Consider the following 19,980-nt stretch of genomic DNA (forward strand, 5'->3'; position numbering starts at 1 on the left):
CTTTATCTCACTAATCCTAATGAAAGAAAAAATGGTATTGAGTTTCACTGCTTGGCAGAAATTGCCAGAAATAATTTATTGAAATAATTTCTTTCTAGTGCTTGAGTATATTTTCAATAGCTAAAGTAGGTTATGCTTCAACTCTTTAATGGATAAATCCACTGACATTAAAAGGTGGCCAACTAGCTCCACCCAAAATTATTAATTATTCTATGCTCTAAGAGGTGGACAAATACTTGTTTCACTTTATTTTATTTTTTTAATTTTTTTTTTGCTGAGGAACATTCACCCTGAGCTAACATCTGTTGCCAATATTCCTCCTTTTTTGCTTGAGGAAGAATGGCCCTAAGCTAACATCCTTGCCATTCTTCTTCCACTCTACGTGTGGGTCACTGCCACAGCATGGCTGACAAGTGGTGTCAGTCCGTGCCCAGGATCCAAACCCGCAAACCGGGGCCCCGGAAGCGGAGCACACCAAACTTAACCACTGTGCCATGGGGCTGGCCCCTCTTTCACTTTATTTTATTTGCTTCTCTCATCCTCACCATTATACGTGTTACTTGGGTGGTCCCTTCAGCAGAAAGCAGTCAGTGCCATACAATGAGGAGTAGTGTTTGTGGGGCTGGTACACTCTTTAGGTATTAGAGAAGAAGGTAGAGTGGAGTTAGGAGGCTTTGCCAAACTAAAACAGCCACAGCCTCGGGAATATCTTAAAATCTGATTATCTGGCATGAGTCCGTTATTTTTCCTTTCTTGGCTAACTGTAAATACCTCGTCCAGGGGGCTGGTGAGAAATGAGAAAGAAGCTGTGACTTGGTTTTTATGTTGTCATAGAATTATAAAACTGGAAGAGATTTTTTATTTGATTTCCACTCTTCCATGCATTCATTCCTCATTCATTTACAGATTTATGTAATGTTTTCTAGGTTCCAAACATTAGGACCACAGTCTGTTTGCTGAAAGAGCCCACTGAAAATATCCCCTCAAAATATACCTGTGTTTTATATCCAATGACAGGGTTCTGTCCTCATGAGGCAACCAGTTCCATTGTTGAGCAGCTCTGTCTGTTGATATTGTCCTTATATTAAACTGGAACCTGTGTCCTTGTAGCTTCCACTCAGTGGTTCTGCTTCTTTCTTCTGGTTTTACCCCTTCTCCTACATGACTTCATGTATTTCAAGACAGTTACCGTTTTGCTATTGACTGTATTAAGCCTTGAGTTGGGACGGAGATATTGAGACCAGTAGTTGAATTCAAGTTTTGAATTTTATGGATTATAGTTACGTGTCCTCTAGCTGGGGGAGTTTTGTTTCTTACATCCTCCTTCTGGCCCTGCAAATACATTTCCTTTATGATAATTCAACATTTTCTCTTTCCTTCTTATCCTCCTCTTGATGATCTTCCATTATCTCTGGGTATCTAGCTAGGTACCTGTCCTCCCTCTTCCCAGCTGCTTGGGTGGGACAATGTAGGGACCCTCTGGACCGAAGCTCCTTGGGAATTATCCAATCCTCAGTTGACAGTGAAGGAGGAGGAGGGGTACCCCAGGAATAACAAAAAACAAATTTCAAATGTAGTTAATGCTAAAACCATTCATTTATAACGTCAGTTAAGGAAACATCTATTGAATACTCACTATGTGCTAGTCAGATGAATCTGAACTGATAATTTCATATTGTATAATTAAGGAAAAAATTGAGGCAAGTACAAGATACTAGGGAAAGACAAATATGTGGAGGAGTGTAACCTTCAAGAGTGTTTGCAAGTTAAAAGCCGTGTCCACCTCTGTAGCCCTAACATCTAGTGTAGTGTCGGGCACATACCAACCACAGAATAAATATTTATGAATGAATATTTTTTAAAAAGAGAAGAAGAAAGACTAGAGGAGATGACATCCAAATCGAATGACAAAGAATGAGTCACAAAGTCAGCCAAATGAAGAAACATGGAAGTAGTATTCCATTCAGAGGAACAGCATGATCTGATAGAGTGTATAGGGAGAGATGAGTGCAGTTTGGTGTTCATGCAAAAGGAAGTGGGAAACAAAAAAAGAAGAGATGAGGCAAAGATGAGTAGGTCTTGTATGTTAAGTTGGGAACTTGAACTCGGAGGAGCCATAAAAGCCTTTTAAGGAGGGAATGATTTTTTTTCCCCAAATATATATTTTAAAGAAGAGCAGTTTGGCTGCTGTGCAGTGGCTAGCTATAAGGGAAGTAGGACTGGAGACAGGGAAATCAGATATGAATATATTTTACTAGTACAGGCAAAAGATAATGAGATCCTGAAGTAGAACATCATTAGTAAAAAGAGAGAAGGATATGGATTCAAGAAATATTTTGGAAGGAAAATCAGTAGGACCGGTGACGGATAGGATTTATGGGAGACAAGAGAGAGGGAAGAGATAAGAATGATACCTAGGTTTTGGCTTAAGTGACATAAAATATTCATTCATTAAATACTGATTGCATACCTGCTCTATGCCTGGTACTGGTTCAAGTGCTGGGAATATAGCTGTGAAGAACGCAGTTTTTCCATAAAGGAGCTTGTACCTAACAAAATGAAATTGAACTCAGATAATTGCCCAAAATCTGTATTTCAATTTTTAAAACTTGGTGAGATAAGTATTTAGCTTGTCTACCTATGGTGCAATGGCACATACTATTGGCTCCTTCCAACATAGGGTGGGATTGCACCATAGGCAGACAAGGTAAATAGTAATCCAGTTTCTCCTGAACATCTCCATTTGAATGCTAACTGCAGATTCACTCTGTACAAAACTGCACTTACCATGTCTCCCCATTACTGTTCATCATCAACTCAAGCCAAAAACTGTGCATTCTGGTCACTGAGGGACCAGCTCTTCTTTGAAACTGTCCCAATTGATCTGATACATCGAGACTTTTATGACCTTTCCTTTTTGGCTATTCAAATAAGGGTATTTTTATATTGGCATCAAATTTGTTACCCTAATTTGTTAGTTGAGAAGTTTCTTGCTGTTGGAGTTTATGTTCTGCCCATTATCTTGATCCTACCCTCACTAGCCTTTCTCACAACGTGGGAAGGGTAAAAGATCTCTCTTGCATTTTTATCCTCTCCCTCTCTATTAATTCCTTCTCTTCATCCTAAAAACGTGTTCATATCTTCTCATCCTAAAAAAAACATTCCTTGAAACCTGGCTGCCCCTCAAGCTTTAGCTCCATCTTTCTTTTCTTTCACAGCCAGGCTTCTTAGAGTAATCTATAATGGATGACTATTTCTTCATCTTCTATTCACTTAATTCACTGTAACTTGGCTTCTTTCTACCATGTAACTAAAATTAAATTTAACTATTAGAGTCAGATAATAGTTTTTGTAAGATTTCATGCTATGCCATCTGTTTTCATTTTCACAGCCACCTTTGTAGATCAATATTAGTCACATTCTGCAGTGGGGATGCAAAGACGCATGCCCAGAGTCATACAAAAAATGGTAGAGTATTCAACATTGGGTCTTTTGATTATAAATTCAGATTTCTTTGTCATGTTGTTTTTGTCCTAATACTATAGCTGTCTCTTCCTGAATTCTCATCCTACTGAACCTGTTTACAGTTCTTGTCTCCACTGAAATTTTCTCAGACCTTGCTTCTAAGATTCTTTCAGTATACTTTCTGATCTTTGACAGCTATCTCTCCATCTCTTTTACTGTTCTCTTCCTTTACCAATTGAAATATTTATATATATATTTACATATTTATGGATATGCATATTCTGTAAACTCTTATCCTTATCACTTTTGTTCCTTTATTTTTTTAAAAAATTTTTTAAAAAATATTTTTTAAAAAATAAAGGAGTGATCTTATTCATTCCTATAACCTCAACTGTTATTTATATGCTAATTACTTCCAAATCTAAATCTTTTCTGGGCCTGTTTCCCCGGCTCCTAAGAAGATTTTTTTTCCAGCTGCCTACTAGATGTTTTTATCTGTTTGTCCTACAGCTTCCTCAAATTATTCTATCTGAGAACTGGCCTCAGTATCCTCCCTCACCAGACCTGACCTTCTCTACCCACTCAGTTACCCAAACTAGAAATCTTGATGTCATATTTGCCTCTTCCGTTTTTTCCATCCTCAAATCTAATTGGTCAACAATTCCTATCAGTTCGGCTGAAGTATATTTTAAGTCTATCCTTCTTCATTTCAATTCCCACTGCTACTGCTCAAGAGTAGGCCCTCAAGTTCTCTCGTTTGGAACTTTGAAATAAGTCTCCTTCTTATGTCTTCAAGTCCAGTCTGCCATATGCTACCACACCACCCAGACACACACACACAGCCGTCAGAATTGTTCCCTTGAACAGTTCTCTGCCTAAAAACCTTTAGTGATTTCCCTATTGCCATCAGCGTAAAGTCCAAATGCCTTAGCATGCTAGTTTAAGGACTGCCACAACCTAGTTCTATCAAACTTGTTGCCCTTAACTGCTAGTCCACATTCCTCTCCCATACATAAAGCTGATGATTCAGTTTGCCTTTCTGAATTCTTTGTTTTGTTTTTGTCTGAGGAAGATTCTCCCTGAGCTAACACCTGGGCGCCTTCCTCTATTTTTTTTTATATGTGGGCTGCCACCACAGCATGGCCACTGACAAGTGGTGTAGGTCCACGCCTGGGAACTGAACACGGCCCGCTGAAGCGGAGTACATCGAACTTAACCACTAGGCCACCAGGGCTGACCCTCTTTATTGATTTTTTAAGTATCCAGTTCCTTGCTTGAGTTTTTTCTCTGTCTAAAGCACAATTCTCTCCCAACCAATCATCCATTGCACACACTCCACAACATTGCTGTCTTTTTTAAAGGTATGGGTTAAATATGAATACTTGTGTGAAGCCTGGCACGGTCTTCTTCACTGGTCCTAGAATAACTAATCATTCTCTCCTTTATTCTCCAATAGCCTTTGCTTATACTTTTATTGTATCTCTCATCACACTGAAAAAGACATATTTGCAGCTAAATATATCTTCTTTTAGAATGGGAATTTCTTGAAGGCCAGAACCATGTTTTATCTCTGTATCCCTGGCTTTTAACCTGGTGCTTCGACATAATAAATAGCTGGTGAAAGGAACATCTGCTTCAGTTATAAGCTTGCCTTAGTGCCAAATATGTATGAATTCTAAACTTTTGTCTCAAAGAGTTTGGTTATGATCTCCTCTGGGAAGTTTGCCCTCATCCCTCCCACTTCCAGTGTGTTAAGTGCTCTCGTCTGAACTTACCTGTCCTAACACTTATCACTAGGTATTATAGTTATCTGTGTATATTATATGGTGTTCCTTGAGAGAGCATGGACTATGTCTTTCACACAGATCCAGGCACTGTGGCACTTAGTAGGGGTTTGTAAAAGTTTGTTAAGTGACACAGGGGAAAAATGAATGCAATAAACAACCAAAACAGAATCACAGATTTTTTTTTATCTGTTTTTAAAATCTGAATAAACAGCTTCTCTGGATTCAAAGAATTTTAGGGCAGCCATGACTAAACCAAGATATTATCTACTCTCATCAGCAAACATTAATGAAAAAAAGATTGTTTATCTCATTTTTTCGAAAAAGCTTTTCCTAACCTGTTAGATGGCTGATAAAAAATGTGAAGAGATTGGGAGTTCCTTATACATAATTAAGTAGCTCATTCTTGCAGATACTTCAATAATTCATGTTTGAAATATACTTTTTTCAACAAAATCGGCTTTGTAGATACCTCCCTTTGAAGATGTTGTCATGGTAGGATTTCGCTTTCCGGGATCTTAAGAGATTTGGGAATTCTATACTCTGTGAAGACAAAATGAATAATGGGTTACATAGGTACAAAATTACAATCACTATCCTAGCTTGACGTAAAGTCCTATTGTTATGGAAAGGGGCTATTATTTGAAAAGTGAATTTAGGAGAAAGGATAGATGTGGGGGGGGTAAGGTAAAAGGAGTGAGAAAACAAAGATGATATGTGGAACAGTCCCTTTCTTTTTCATCCCTGTGTCCTCCAGCCCTCCTTCTTAACCTGATACCTCTTAAAGCAAGGGGGGAGTACCAGGCAAGACTAAGTGAAGGCTGAGATGATAGTTTAGCTGATCAAGGACGTGAGAAGGTTTGTCCTTTGGACCTTTATTTCTTTCCACTTGCCTGTGAACCTGGCTAAGCACCCAAAAGGAGCATGTACCTTTTAGATCCTGAGCCTTTACCTGTTTAAGACTGAGCCTCAAAGTTCAAGGGAACTTCATGCTTGAGATATTTGCCTGCCTGAAACAGAGGGAATTCAAGCGTAGTTGTGGTCCTAGTAAATGTGTTATTTTGTAGAGGAGGCTCCTTCACTGCTTTGAAATGAGGAGGGGCTGTTGAATTTTTAATCTGTGGGATTGCTGAAATCAGGTGGGTATCTTGGTTCTGCAAAGTGAAACACTATAGTAAGATTAGGATCACAAGTAGAACCAAGGCTTCTGTGAGAAATAGTGGTACAGTCAGAATAGCAGATAGACTGCTTAGGGCAAGGACCATTCATTTTCATTCATCCAATAAGTACATGTTCATTACCTTCTCCACTCAAACCATTGGGAAGACTGTCTTTAAGATAAGAGGGAAAATGTTATAACTCTGGACATTAATGCTTGGTTATGCCCCAAGAGGAAATGCTAAGCCTACTTAGTCAAGTGGAGTAAATATCTTGGCTTCCTCATTTGGAGCTGTTAGACTCACTAGATCAGTAGTTTTAAAAATTGTTCCATAGTGTCCTGAGATCCTTCAGAGGTACCCCAGCTGTCAAAGGGATATGAAGAAGAAAAGGCCAAGTCCAGGAGCATTAGGCTTCTCATTGCTCTCTCCCTGCATCACCCCAGTGGCCTTTCTCTTATCTATTGTGTGCACTGTAATTTTACATAATATTTTGCTTGGGGCCAGAGGAACAAGGTAACCCTGTGAAAAGAAGTTTGAAAACCATTGATGAGAGATCTTTAAAATCCCTACCAGCTTTAAAATCTATGATTCTATGACTAGCTGAACTCTTAACATTCCCTCTAGCCAAGTTTTATGAGTCTTTGATTCTAGGTTTCTCTTGGTGCTTTTCTGGCAATTATTTATCTCTAAGTTAGACTCTTCTGCATAGACTGAAGGATCAAATAGATTCCCTATTTTCCTAACTTAAGTACATAGTGCCATATTTTAAAAGGTAGGAATTTCACTTATTAATTAGTCTTTGTAGACTTTATTTATTAAACATTGTACAGACAGGCATTTAGCCAGATACCTTGCTGGGACCCCCGTTCTCATACAATGCATAAATATTTGTCGGTATTCACAACTCAGTTCAAATGTTTTAAATCTCAGTATTTTTGAGATCTCGTTCTAACCTAGAGATCAGCAGCCAGTTCATATTTTGATGCTGATGTTTTTAATTGTAATACCTTAAGCCACAACTGATGTTCCTGAAAACAAAATAAACAGAGCATGTTTATCAGTGACCAGCATGTAGTAAATTCTCGATGAATGTTTATTAAATTCAAGTGTCATTATTACATCTCATATTCAATAGCTTTGGTTTACAAAGAGCTGTCATATGTAGTGTATTTCATGTTATCTTCCACTAACACTGTGAGGAGAGTATAGCATATTTCACTAATGAGAAATTTGAGAACCATTGCAGTAAGGAAGTGGCAAATTTGAAAATGTTGCCATTGCTTCTACCTGACAAACATAGATTAATGTGAGCTTTTTGAAAGATTCATATACTAGCTTACTTTGTCTTTGCCTCTCTGATTGTACCCATCTCATTGTTTATTGAGCAAATATTTATTGAGTGCTTAATTGTGTACTATAGGCTGAGGATAAAACACACAAAAATCCCTGTCTTCATTGAGTTTTTAAGCGTCTTTCATTTTCCCTCAGTCTCCAACCTTTAGTCTGGAGTATCACAGCAAGTTTAGAAATATGTGTAAGCCTTAAAAAGAAAACATATTAAGCTTTACTCTAGCAAATGGCTTCTTATTTAATAAAACTTTTATAATGCTAATGTCCTATTGTGATTACAGAACTTATATTTTAGAATTTGATTTCCTAAAGTCAGTATGAAACTAATCAGGACTTTCCTTAAATAGCAAAGCACCGATGTTCATATGGTTAGTGATAGTGAAGGAGATGACTTTGAAGATGCTTCTGAATTTGGGGTGGATGATGGAGAAGTTTTCGGCATGGCATCTTCTGCTCTCAGAAAATCTCCAATGAGTGAGTATTAATCGTTCTTTGGGTCCAGCTTTATAATTCTCCCTCCTAGTGCAGAAACTTAGGAAGAACAGTGAACTTAAAAATCACTTACTGACTTCCAGGTTTGGAAAGATAAAATATAGAAAGTAGGCCTTATTTATTAGAACCAGAGTCTCTTAAGGTTTGATTTTATTAAGCCCAATGATTCCCAGTGCTTTAGTAAAATTCATTAAAAATACAAGGGAATGTACCTTTTGCTTCATATGTATAGTTAGTTATGAGTCTGTCTCTTTAAACCTAGAGGTTGGTAAACAAATAGCTGTACTTTCTGTGACTGTACTTGTTTCCCCACATCTTATTGGAGATATCAGTTTTGAGTAGTAATATTACTTCTCTATTCACTGATATCCATCTTTAGAAGGAAAACAGTAAACTAAATGCGCCATATCCCTCACTTCCACTTTCCAAGATGCATATTGTAGAATTGCAAGCAGTGCTACATGCAAATGACTGTTAAAATAAGTCCTTAAATGGCTCATTTACTCTGTGAAATTAGGGAACTCCTGTGGGCAGAAATTGATGTGATATTTACATAAAACTGACTATTTTCCTGATTAGTAAAGTCATTAAAAAATTTTCAGATCCTGTTATATAATTTAATCACAAAATGTCATTTCAAGAAAACATTGAAATCCTAATTGATGACTGACACATGTTTAAAATGCTTAACAGATTGTGTCAGTTGGTTTTCCAAAATTTATGAGCTTGGAATTTTTTTAAGGTTCTTACTTAAGGTCTGATGAAATCTTCCAATGTGTGTCAAGTTAAAATGTCTCCTCAGATGTATCACAGAAGCTAAAATTTAATTTTCTTTCCTCTTTATTGATTGAATATATTTCTTATATGTGGGATTAGATGTTATGTGGTTTGTTTTTTGTGTCTACTTGTTTTGTTTTTTTTGTTTTTGTTTTTTCTTTTGTTTGTTTTTTAGTGCCAGAAAATGCAGAAAATGAAGACGAAGCCTTATTACAATTTGCAGCAGAGTTTTCTTCAAGGTAGGGTTAGCACTTTAATATATAAAATTGATGTTCTTTTAATGCTACTGTGATTTTTCTGGAACAATTCTAATCATAGATGGATTGTTTTTAATTTTTCCTTAGAGTATTCAGAAGATGCATTTAACAATTTATGTAGTCCTGATAGTGAAACATATAGTATTTAATGTCAGATAGCTAGTAAACCATTAATTGCCACTTCAGAGATGTATTTATCTCTATATCTTTATAGAAATACAATAAATGAATCACTGATTTAATATCTTGACTATATTCCCCAAAGGACTAGGTTATAAGTTATTAATTTTTTAATATATCCTAAAACAAACAAAATAGCCTTTAAAATAATATTAAATAAAAGGATAATTTAAAAATTTTAAATGTAAGTTAATTTTTTTCTTTTAATTTTTGTTTTGGAATTATTTAGCATTTCTTCTGCTAAGAGTCTAATAAAATGTTTTATATACATTTGAGATTCCCCTAAGGTGTTTAAGCAAAGAGGATTTAAATATTTAACCCTAAATTTTCATGTAAGTAATATTTTTCTTTAGTTCTATTTTCCAATGTGATATAATTTGGAAACTTTGCAAGATACCATTTTTTGCCTCTCTGTTGGACTTTTGGAATAAGTGAACTAAAATGGAAAGTTAAGGCTACTGTAATTAGGAAAATCTTATGAAAATGGGTAACAAGGAATTGCTACTTATAAATGGCATGGTTTCGTAGCACTTATTAAATCCATTTGCTAGATGTACTTAAAATTCCAATGTTCTAATATATCAGTATAGGCCAAGAAGAATTATAAAAATTAATGAAGCTCATTCTCAAGCCTTTAAAGAAATGTTTTAATGTTTGGTCTGTGCTTAAGAGACATTAGCCTCGACGTTTTAAAGTCATTGGTTAGACTTGTGAACCTTTGAAGTGAATTTGAAATGTATTTTAATTAATTGACGCAATTTTTCCTATAGATATGGTGACTGCCATCCTGTATTTTTTATTGGCTCATTAGAAGCTGCTTTTCAAGAGGCCTTCTATGTGAAAGCCCGAGATGTAAGTGCAATCTTACCTTTTCCCATTACAAAGTACATGCCATAGGTTTACCACCGGGCCTGAGGCGGTGCTTAATGTTTTCTCGTTTTTTCAGATTGAAGACTTGATTTTGTTTCTGGTTCATCTACCAAGCTAATCATCAGCAAGATGCCCATTTCAGAGGGGCAGTAGAATGGTAGGGTACTGCTGGCCTTGCAGAAGGCCTTGTTAAGCTCTGAAACAGGATTTTTTTGTAGGGGAAAAAAAAAAGATGGATATGCTTAGAAGTGACAAGGCTACATTTGTATTCTTTTCAGTTACGTGATTGACAGGTTCTTGCTAAAGGATTTGTCCTTCAGTCTTTTCCCAAAATGATTATTCTATCTAATAGTATATATCTAATAACTGTAATATTTTTTCCCAAAAGTCCCTTTAGACAACAAAAAAGATTCTTCCTTAAATATAGAAATGGGCTTTGTGATCTTGAAATCAAATATATTAAAGTTTATAACAAGAATTCAGAAGGTACATTTTGAGCAAGAAGATTCTATATGATCACTCTATTTCTATGTTGACACAGCAGTCGAGACCTCAGTAATCTGGCTTCTGCTTATCTCTGCAGCTTCAGCTCTTCCCATTCCCTGCCCAGCACTTAATGAATCTAGCAGACGTGTACCGTTTGCATCTCCTCATAATCTTACTCTTCTCATGTTTCCCCACTGTCAGGAATGCCTTTCATCCTGCTCTTTACCTGGTTGTGTCCTACTCTTCCTCTGAGACTTAACCTTTCCAGACTCTTCCACTACTCTCACATTGACCACACCCACCCCGTTAGTACTTTGCAGTGATACCCTTTGCTCCTCTTATTGTTACACTTATATTGCATATAATTATCCATTCTCTCTCTGTATATATATATGTATTCTCAAGAGATTTGATTTTCTCTTTGGCAATGACTGTGTACCTTACATCCCTATGCATAGTAAATACTCTGAATGAAGGAAAAAAAAGAGAGGAAGGAATGAATAGTATGTAGATAGAGTAGAGGGAAAGTCATTGGAATTAAAGAGGGAAAAGAATTTTGAGAATAGAGTTCCAGGATGCCTCTGAACTTTCTAGTTTCTAATTTATGTTAAACTCTGACCTAAAGAAAAATTCATTTTAAACAAATTTTAAAAATTGAATTCCAAGACAACAATTACTGATCAAACTTAGAACTATCACTGACAGTTTAATGAAGTACATTAAGAAATATAAACATAAACTGTTCTTTATCCTAAGAATAGTGGAATAGCCCATTGTAGAGGCTGTTTTAAGCATCTGGTTTTTTTTTTTTTTTTTTGAGTTTCTCTTTTTTTTATTTTCCTTGCTTTCCTTTGAGTTTTCCCCCTTTTGCCTTCCTTTTTTTTTTTTTCTCTATTGATGTTTTAATGGTTTCTAACATTGTGAAATTTTGGGTTGTACATTTTTGTTTGTCCATCACCATATATAAAGCATTTGTTTTTTAACTATTAAATCTATATAAAATGGATGTTAATTTTTAAGAAATACATATTTATGTAATACATGTTTGTAGTTTCCATAAATACAGGTTTATAGAAAATACTGAAAAGCAAAAAGAAAATATTCTAACACAGGTTAATGGTTAACTTTGTATTTTTTTTCATATTTTTTATTATATGTTTCAGTGAGTACATTTATGCATATTTAATATAAAATTGAGTCGTTATAATCCTGTTAAAACAGCTTATTTTCACCTTTTAATATTGTCTGATCATTTCCTTAATTATATTTTATTGTATTTTAACTTTTTATTAAAACAACGTTTAATACAGAAAAAGTAAAAAGAATAGTATAATAAACACCCAGATCCCCTATACCTAGGTTTAATAATTACTAAAATTTTGCCATATTTGCTTCTTCTATATACAGAGCGTATATCAAAGTTTATGGAGTTTTAAATGGAGTTTTAAGCCTTAATACAAAGTTATAAGGAGTTTTAAAGCCTTAATAACTTCCAAAGTTTAACTGCTACACGTTTATAAAAGAGCAGCATTTGAAATTTAATTATTTACATTTTTGTATTTATTTAGATTTGTGATTTTGATGAATAAATTTTTTTATGATAAATTTTTGTTTCAGGTTTCCTCTCTGATTGAAAATGGCAAACATTGACTGGAACAGAAAATAAATTTAAAATTTATTATTCAGAATTCACAAAAACAAACAAATGTAAAAGAAATAGAAGTAAAGTTTCAAATGACTTTTTGAAGTTTACAGCAGCTAAACTTTTGAAAGTATTAAAGCTTAAACCACACAAAAACATTTAGGATACCCTTGTATATTCATTATTTTTTGCTAAACCATTTCAAAGTAAATTACAAACATCATATTTTACCTCTAAAAACGTCTGCATGCATTTTCTAAAAATAATATTCTCCTACATGATCACAGTGCCATTATCATATGTAACAAAATCAACAGTAATTCCCTAATATCATCTAATATCCAAAACATATTCAGACTTCACCAGTTGTCCCCAAAATGTCTTTTTAACTGCTTTTTTGGAACCACAGTCCACTCAAGGATCACGAATTATATTTGGTTGTTAGATTTTTTTAAATCTCTTTTAAGCAAGCACCCACCCCCTCTCCTTTTTTTTTTTTCCCATGACATTTACTTTGTGAAGAAATCATACTAGATGACTTAATCTCGTTCCAAATTCTGGATTTGTGTGATTGTTTCCTTGTGATATTATTTACTTGTGATATTATTTAACTTGTTCTTCTATCTGTATGTCCTGAGAAATGGATATTAGGTCTAAAAGCTTTGTTAGATTCAGGTCAAGCTGTTTTTGCAAGGATGCTTTGTAAGTAATGCTGAATGCTTTATTATAATGGGATTTTTAATGGTTATAGAGTCTCCCATTGTATGGCCATGTTATTATATTGAAACAGTCACTTATTGTTGGACATAAATATGTTTGAGAGAGTATCTAATCATAGCTTTAAAATAATCTGTTTTTCAATTCATTCCTTGATAAGAATGTATTTGGGGGGCTGGCCTGGTGGCGCAAGTGGTTAAGTGTGTGCGCTCTGCTGCGGCGGCCCAGGGTTCGCCGGTTCGGATGCCGGGCACACACCGACACACCGCTTGGCAAGCCATGCTGTGGCGGCATCCCATATGAAGTGGAGGAAGATGGGCATGGATGTTAGCCCAGGGCCAGTCTTCCTCAGCAAAAAGAGGAGGATTGGCAGATGTTAGCTCAGGGCTGATCTTCCTCACACACACACAAAAAAAGAATGTATTTGGGATATATCTGTCTCTGCTTTCCAGCAAGATTGCTAAGCAGTTGAATTAACTGGAAAATGTCAGGGCCTTTTGTAACCTAAGCTGTAGCTCCCAAAATAGTCACAGACATCTTTTAAATCCATTTAAAAGCTACTGTAAGCTATACTATGTATACCTTAATCATAACTTTAGATGAAGATATTTAAATATTTAAATATGCAGTATATAATAGACAAAAAAACTTATACTAAGTGTCTTATACAGTAAATTGGCATTTGGATTTATTCAGACTGTTGATTCCCCAGAGAAGCATAAACTCCTGCTTATTAATTTCTGGGTATTTCTAATGAACCAATTGATTGTTTGCTTTTGATTAGTGTCTTGATGTTTTAACGGATGAAAATCATTGGTTCATGTAATTAAGTATTTTGCTTCGTATTAGACTTATACCAAAATCCGCTGACCTCTTTGGAGTCCTAAACTGTCTTTATCTTTCTCCCCTTGTCCAGGGCTTTTTTCTTTCCTCATTTCTCTTTTCAAGTTAAAGATCAAGAGTTTATGCATCGTTTATCACATTACTCTAAACTTAAGTGAAATTTATCCACATGATGGATAAGTTATTCAAAATTAAATCTAAGCAGGTACATTTATTATGGTCATCAACCAAATTATATACATGTCCTTTTAGTTAAAGAGGACCGTGTAAGTACAGAAATAGCACTGCTACTTCAGATGTATATGGTGCTCTGTGGTTTATAAAACCTTTTCCTATACATATCTCATTTGAATCCTACAACAAACCAATGAGATAGGGACATATGATATCAGTATTCCCATTGTACAGATAAGGAAGCTCAGAAAAGCTACATGACCTGCCCAAAGACACGTCGGTAGTAAGTAGTAGAGGGCAAATAAGAGCTCAGTTGTTCCAACACAGTTAAGAGTGATTTACACTATACTTCACTTTTCTGTACTAACTTCTGTACTCTAGGATTCACTTATCAAACTTCATCTCTCCTTTTCAGATTTCACATTTGAGAGTTAAAGCAAATCTTTCTCAATATTATTTTTAAAAACTTCTGAATGAATCATTTTTAAGAAAACAGTTTGCTGATGTTCAGATATTTTAAGGCGAGTGTGACCAATACTGTGGCATTCTTACTAAATTTCTTTCATCTTAAATATCACATGTTTAATTTAAACTGTGGGAGGCACGTTAATTTTACCAGGGCAACAGATGAGCCTCAGGCACCAGCATTCTTCACTTGAAGTGAGAAATTGAGTTCCAAGAGTAAATAAAAACAAGATTGAAGGTTTAAATCCTCTGCTAGCTTTTTGAACTTATATACTCATTAAATGTTTATTGGAGTGGTGGGATTACAAAGGATTTGGGGAGCTTCATCAACTGGAATATAGTTAATCACTAAGTAAAACACTACATTTGATAAAATGTTTCTCACGATGCCACATTCAATCCATCTTAATGAAAACTACTTCAGACTGATTTCATTTGAGAGCACTTGGTGGTGAGAGTGTTCATAGTTCTTTCTGCCTTTTTCATGAGAAATTTATAATACTGTCCAAAGCAGAGCTCCAACTTCAGTAAAACAGCTAGTCTAAGTTCTGTGTTTAAGTCTATTGTGACAGAGTTTTGACTTCTGACAATGGGTTGATTTTATGACCTCCTTCCTTTCCTTTAACTTTTAGGGATGTTCATTCAGTTGAAGGCCATAAATATTTATCACATGCCTACTAAGGACCTGGGATATAGAGGTTTCCTGCCCTTGAGATGTTCACAGTCTAGTGAGGAAGATAAGACAATATGAGCAGATCTATATGGTATAATACACTATAGAAGCAAAAAGGTGAGGTACTTCATCTACCTTAGAAGTTCAGGGAGATTTCTTGAGAAAGTGGTACCTCTGATCTGAATCAAGATGAGTAATACCTAGGCAAATAACAGAATTCTAAACAGAAAAAAAAGTCAAAAGCGAAGACAAGAAGATTAAAATGAGGGAACTACACCAAAAAATTAAGACAGAGAGCAAAAAATGCAAGACAGTTGGATTGCAAATCATGAGGCTGAGAAGATCAGCAGGAACCAAGGCATAGAGGGGGCTATGATTCCCTGACATTTAAAAGATAGTTGTTGAATGAAGCTTATATTTTATCTTTAGATAAGGAAGAGCAATGGTTAGCCTCCTTAATTAAAGTTGCTGAGGAGTTACCACTGGCCACACCATGATTCCCTGGGAGTTTCTTTTTTTTTTTTTTTTAAATCTTTTTTTTTTTTTTTTTTTTTTTTTTTTAAAATTTTTTTTTTTAATTTATTTATTTTTCCCCTAAAGCCCCAAGCGATAGTTGTAAGTCATAGTTGCACATTCTTCTAGTTGTTGTATGTGGGACGCGGCCTCAGCATGGCCGGAGAAGCAGTGCGTCTGTGTGCGCCCGGGATCCGAACCCGGGCAGCCTGCATCGCAGCGCACGCACTTAACCGCTAAGCCACGGGGCCGGCCCTGGGAGTTTCTTAAAGAAGGTTCTTTTTCTCCTTGTAGCCTCCGCACCTTTCATTCCTGCTACCCTTGAATTCTTTTCACAACAAAAAGTACCCTAGAGAATGATTAGACGTTTGTAGTAAATAACTAAAAATCAATAGCAATAAAGATCCCAGTGCCAGGGTTTATCTCCCAAGAGAAGGATTGTTTCTTTCCCAGTGTCCCCTTGGGAGACTGGGCTTTGATATCAGTAATCCTGTTCCACTCCTTAGATCTTGACTTCAGACCCAGTGCTGTTTCCAAATATTACACATAAATTGAGGAAATCAGCGCTCAATTCTTGATTTCCTGCATAGTAACTCTGTAGCCCCAAACAAGTAATGAGCCTGTTTCTAATCTGACAAAAAAAGGGAGATGATTGGTGATATCTACTTTATATGGTTGTTTTGGGGATTAAATGGGATGCTATCCATAAATGGACTCAGCCCTGTGGCCAGGGTGCTTTTAAGCAGTTTTGGACAAATTCGAGAAATGTTTGTAAAGTAACAAAACTGATTTTCTCGTGCAATTCATGAAGTATCTCTAAGAACAGTTCCAGAAATGAATTTGGAGACCCGCTATGAGCATTTACAGTACTAAAATGAGTGCTTTGCTGTAACGGCGCTCGATAGTTAAGTTTTATTACATTTGTTTTTAAAAATTAGCCCATTTTAAAGTAGTGCTATTTCTACACGTTCATGTTAAAAGAAATCTAAATACCGTCACTGATTAATGTTTCTTAAGAAAAATAAGTTCTACACAAATCTGAAACCACAGCTATAGTTGATGAGTTTCTAGCACTCCATCATCCAGAAAAACCAGGCAAACAAACTTATTTGTGCTTTGGAAAATATGCCCAGTCTGTTCTTCTTGTCTTTGTTTTCTTTTCAATTTAAATTCCTTAAAGGCAGACGATGTCTTTAGGGTAATTTTATATGACAGCTAGGACAGCATCCTGCATGTGTGTGAGGTAAGAACTATGATGATAATATAATTTTTTAAGTATGTTTTCATTATACAAATAAAATGTTTGTTGTAAAAAAAGAAAAGAAGAGAAAAGAAAGCAATACAGATTCATTTAAAGTAGAAAATGAGTTACCACATAATCCTAAACCTGAAAATAATCACCATTGAATGCTTTTACTTTTAAATGTGATTTTTAAAAAAATCTCCAAACACGTATATCAGTAAAACAAAGTTATGTTTTCGTAAATGCAGCCATACCAAAGACGCTGTTCTGTAATTAGATGTTTCCACTAAACGATGTATTGTTAGCATCATATTTAGAATTTGCTTCCAATTCTGTTATCAGATCAAATTAAAATTGTAAAAATCTTTAGTGTCCATATTAAAATTATTTTTGAAATTAGTTAAAAATTTATTAAATTAGTTTTAAGATATGCTGCTGTGTAAAATGTTCTTCTCAGGTTACTGCTGTTTACCATCCTTTTGAGACCCATTTAACTATATTTGAAAAGCAATATAGGTAAAATTTATTAAAATATCAAAAGCAAGGCTGATTTCCATTAATGGACTTTATCCATATTTTTATCATTTCTCCCAAAGGGCCCACCCTGGGCCTAGAAAGTATTTGTTATTCATGTTACCTATTTTAAGAGGATAAAAAGTTAAATTGGATGTCTAAGTATTTCACTTATAAATTCAAGAAGTCTGTTTCATTTCTAATCTTCAACATTTTCACTTAAAAATAAGAGATATATCAGAAAGAATACTAATCAGAATTCTTAGATTTGAATTCTGGCTCCCCATTTACTAGCTGTGCGCTATTAACCAGGTTACTCAACCTCTCAGCATCAGTTTCTACATTTAAAAATTTGTATTGTAATATGTACTTCCCAAGATTGTTTAACAAAAAATTAATATATGTGAAACATCTTTGAAATGTGTGGAAACATCTTTAAGATTGTGTGCTTATAGTAGGTGGACATTGAATAAATCAGGCAGATTTGGATTTAAAACTAGGCCCCGATACTGACTAGCTATATAAAGCTTCCATTTTATTTTCTCTGAAATGGGGATAAAAATATCTTGGCAATGAACCCACCTTGGAATAATGAATCCTTACCTCAATAGTAATCAAGTTATTCAGATGCATGTGTTAGAGAAGATGAATAGGCCTGTTTATGTTGGTATGTATGATACATGTGAGGGAGCAGTAGGAGGTAGGGCTAAAATAGAGAAGTAGACTAGGGTTTCATCATGGAAATCCCTGAATGCCGGCTAAGACTTTCGTCGTTGTTAGGCAGTGGGTTTTTTTTGAAAGTTTTTGAAGAAGAGGATGACACTGTCAGAGCTGTACTTTAGGAATAAGTAATGCGGTAGCAGTTTGTAGCTTAGATTGGAGGGGAGAAATTGGTGGCAGTGAGACTGAGCAACTGTGTACATTTTTTTTTTTTTTTAAAGATTTTATTTATTCAGTTTTTCCCCCCAAAGCCCCAGTAGATAGCTGTACGTCATAGGTTCACATCCCTCTAGTTGCTGTACGTGGGACCCGGCCTCGCGCTGGACGGAGAAGCGGTGCCTCGGGGCGCTCCCGGGATCCGAACCCGGGCCGCCAGCATCAGAGCGCACGCACTTAACCGCTAAGCCACGGGGCCGGCCCAACTGTGTACATTTGTATACGTGTAGTTGTGGAGTGTCAGGCAGGGATTGATCATAGTACAATAATAACACAATGTAGTTTACAAACTTTTTGGCACCTAAATTTCACAGCCTATAAGCTTTTGTGTACCTTTTTATACATATGTATCTTATAGTATCCTGTTTCTCCCACACCCTCCTTGGAGTGCCTAACAAAACAGAAGAGAATAATACTGCTTTTGTCGTAGACCTGGCCTAATGTGTTCTGGCCTTTCTTTCCCCTGTGGAGCATTTCAGTAGGACTGTTGGTTTTATATTTGCCTTGTCATTAACTGTCTTTTATAAATAACTATGTTTAGAAAATCAAAGTATTTTTGATGTTAAGTAGTGCATAGTACCTTTATTAAAGATATTGGAAACTTAATTTCTGTAGTGTATACATTTATGAAGAACTCCAAAAATCATTAAGACAACAACCCAGTATGAGCAAGCAGTATGAGCAGGTGTTTCACAGAAAAGGAAGTAAAAATGACTCATGAAATATGAAAAGGTGCTTCGTATCGTCCCTAATACAAGAAATACAGATTAAAACTATACTAATATATCATTTTCACCTATTATAATAGCAAAATTTTTTCTACATATATTCTTAAGCATATGAGAAATAAGATAAATATAAGGATATTTATTATAGCATTGTTTATAATAGCAAAAAATTGGAAATATCTTAAATGTCATTCATACAGCGTGACCATTATACTATGAATGTGACCATTCATACTATGTGACCATTAAAAAGAATGAAGTCACTTCATATATATTGATGTGGAGTGATGTTCAAGATATATTGTTAAGTGAAAAAAGTGAGATGCATAATAGTATGTATAGTATGTTTCCTTTTGTGCTGTAAAAATTATGTAGCACATAGGTAGAGTATAGAAAATAAAAAATATCTGGACCAACCATTTGCTTTGACTTCAAGGATCCTGTTGGATCTCAAATATATATAATATGGCACACATGGAATTTCAAGCAGTTGTACACTTCACTATTACGCTATTATAAATCTCAGTAGGCTATCTTGTCTGGGTGTTATGAGAGGTTCGGGGATTCGATCGGAGACGTAAAAGACACTTTCCACTCCAAACAAATGGACTGAAGGTATATTTTATTATATAGAGGATAGTACAGGTGACAGTCTGCAAACAGATCCAAATAGGTCAAATATTAAGAGGGAAAAAACATCAGCCAGACTGGA

The 19,980-nt window shown here is 35.4% G+C and overlaps 1 protein-coding gene across 5 annotated transcripts in view; it reads left to right on the forward strand.

Annotated features, from left to right (window-relative positions):
• The window catches only part of FAF1 (Fas associated factor 1), a 487,297-nt gene that overhangs the window by 344,699 nt on the left and 122,618 nt on the right, over nt 1-19,980 (forward strand). For all 5 annotated transcript variants that reach the window (XM_087445969.1, XM_087445971.1, XM_004438535.3 and 2 more), the window contains 3 exons: nt 8,107-8,233; nt 9,204-9,267; nt 10,236-10,317. In XM_087445969.1, coding sequence (XP_087302095.1) covers nt 8,107-8,233; nt 9,204-9,267; nt 10,236-10,317 — 273 coding nt within the window. The remainder of the gene's footprint in view (nt 1-8,106; nt 8,234-9,203; nt 9,268-10,235; nt 10,318-19,980) is intronic.

Source organism: Ceratotherium simum, chromosome 22 (genome assembly GCF_057802395.1).
Source record: "Ceratotherium simum simum isolate JZ-2026a chromosome 22, ASM5780239v1, whole genome shotgun sequence".
In the NCBI taxonomy this organism is placed as follows: domain Eukaryota; kingdom Metazoa; phylum Chordata; class Mammalia; order Perissodactyla; family Rhinocerotidae; genus Ceratotherium; species Ceratotherium simum.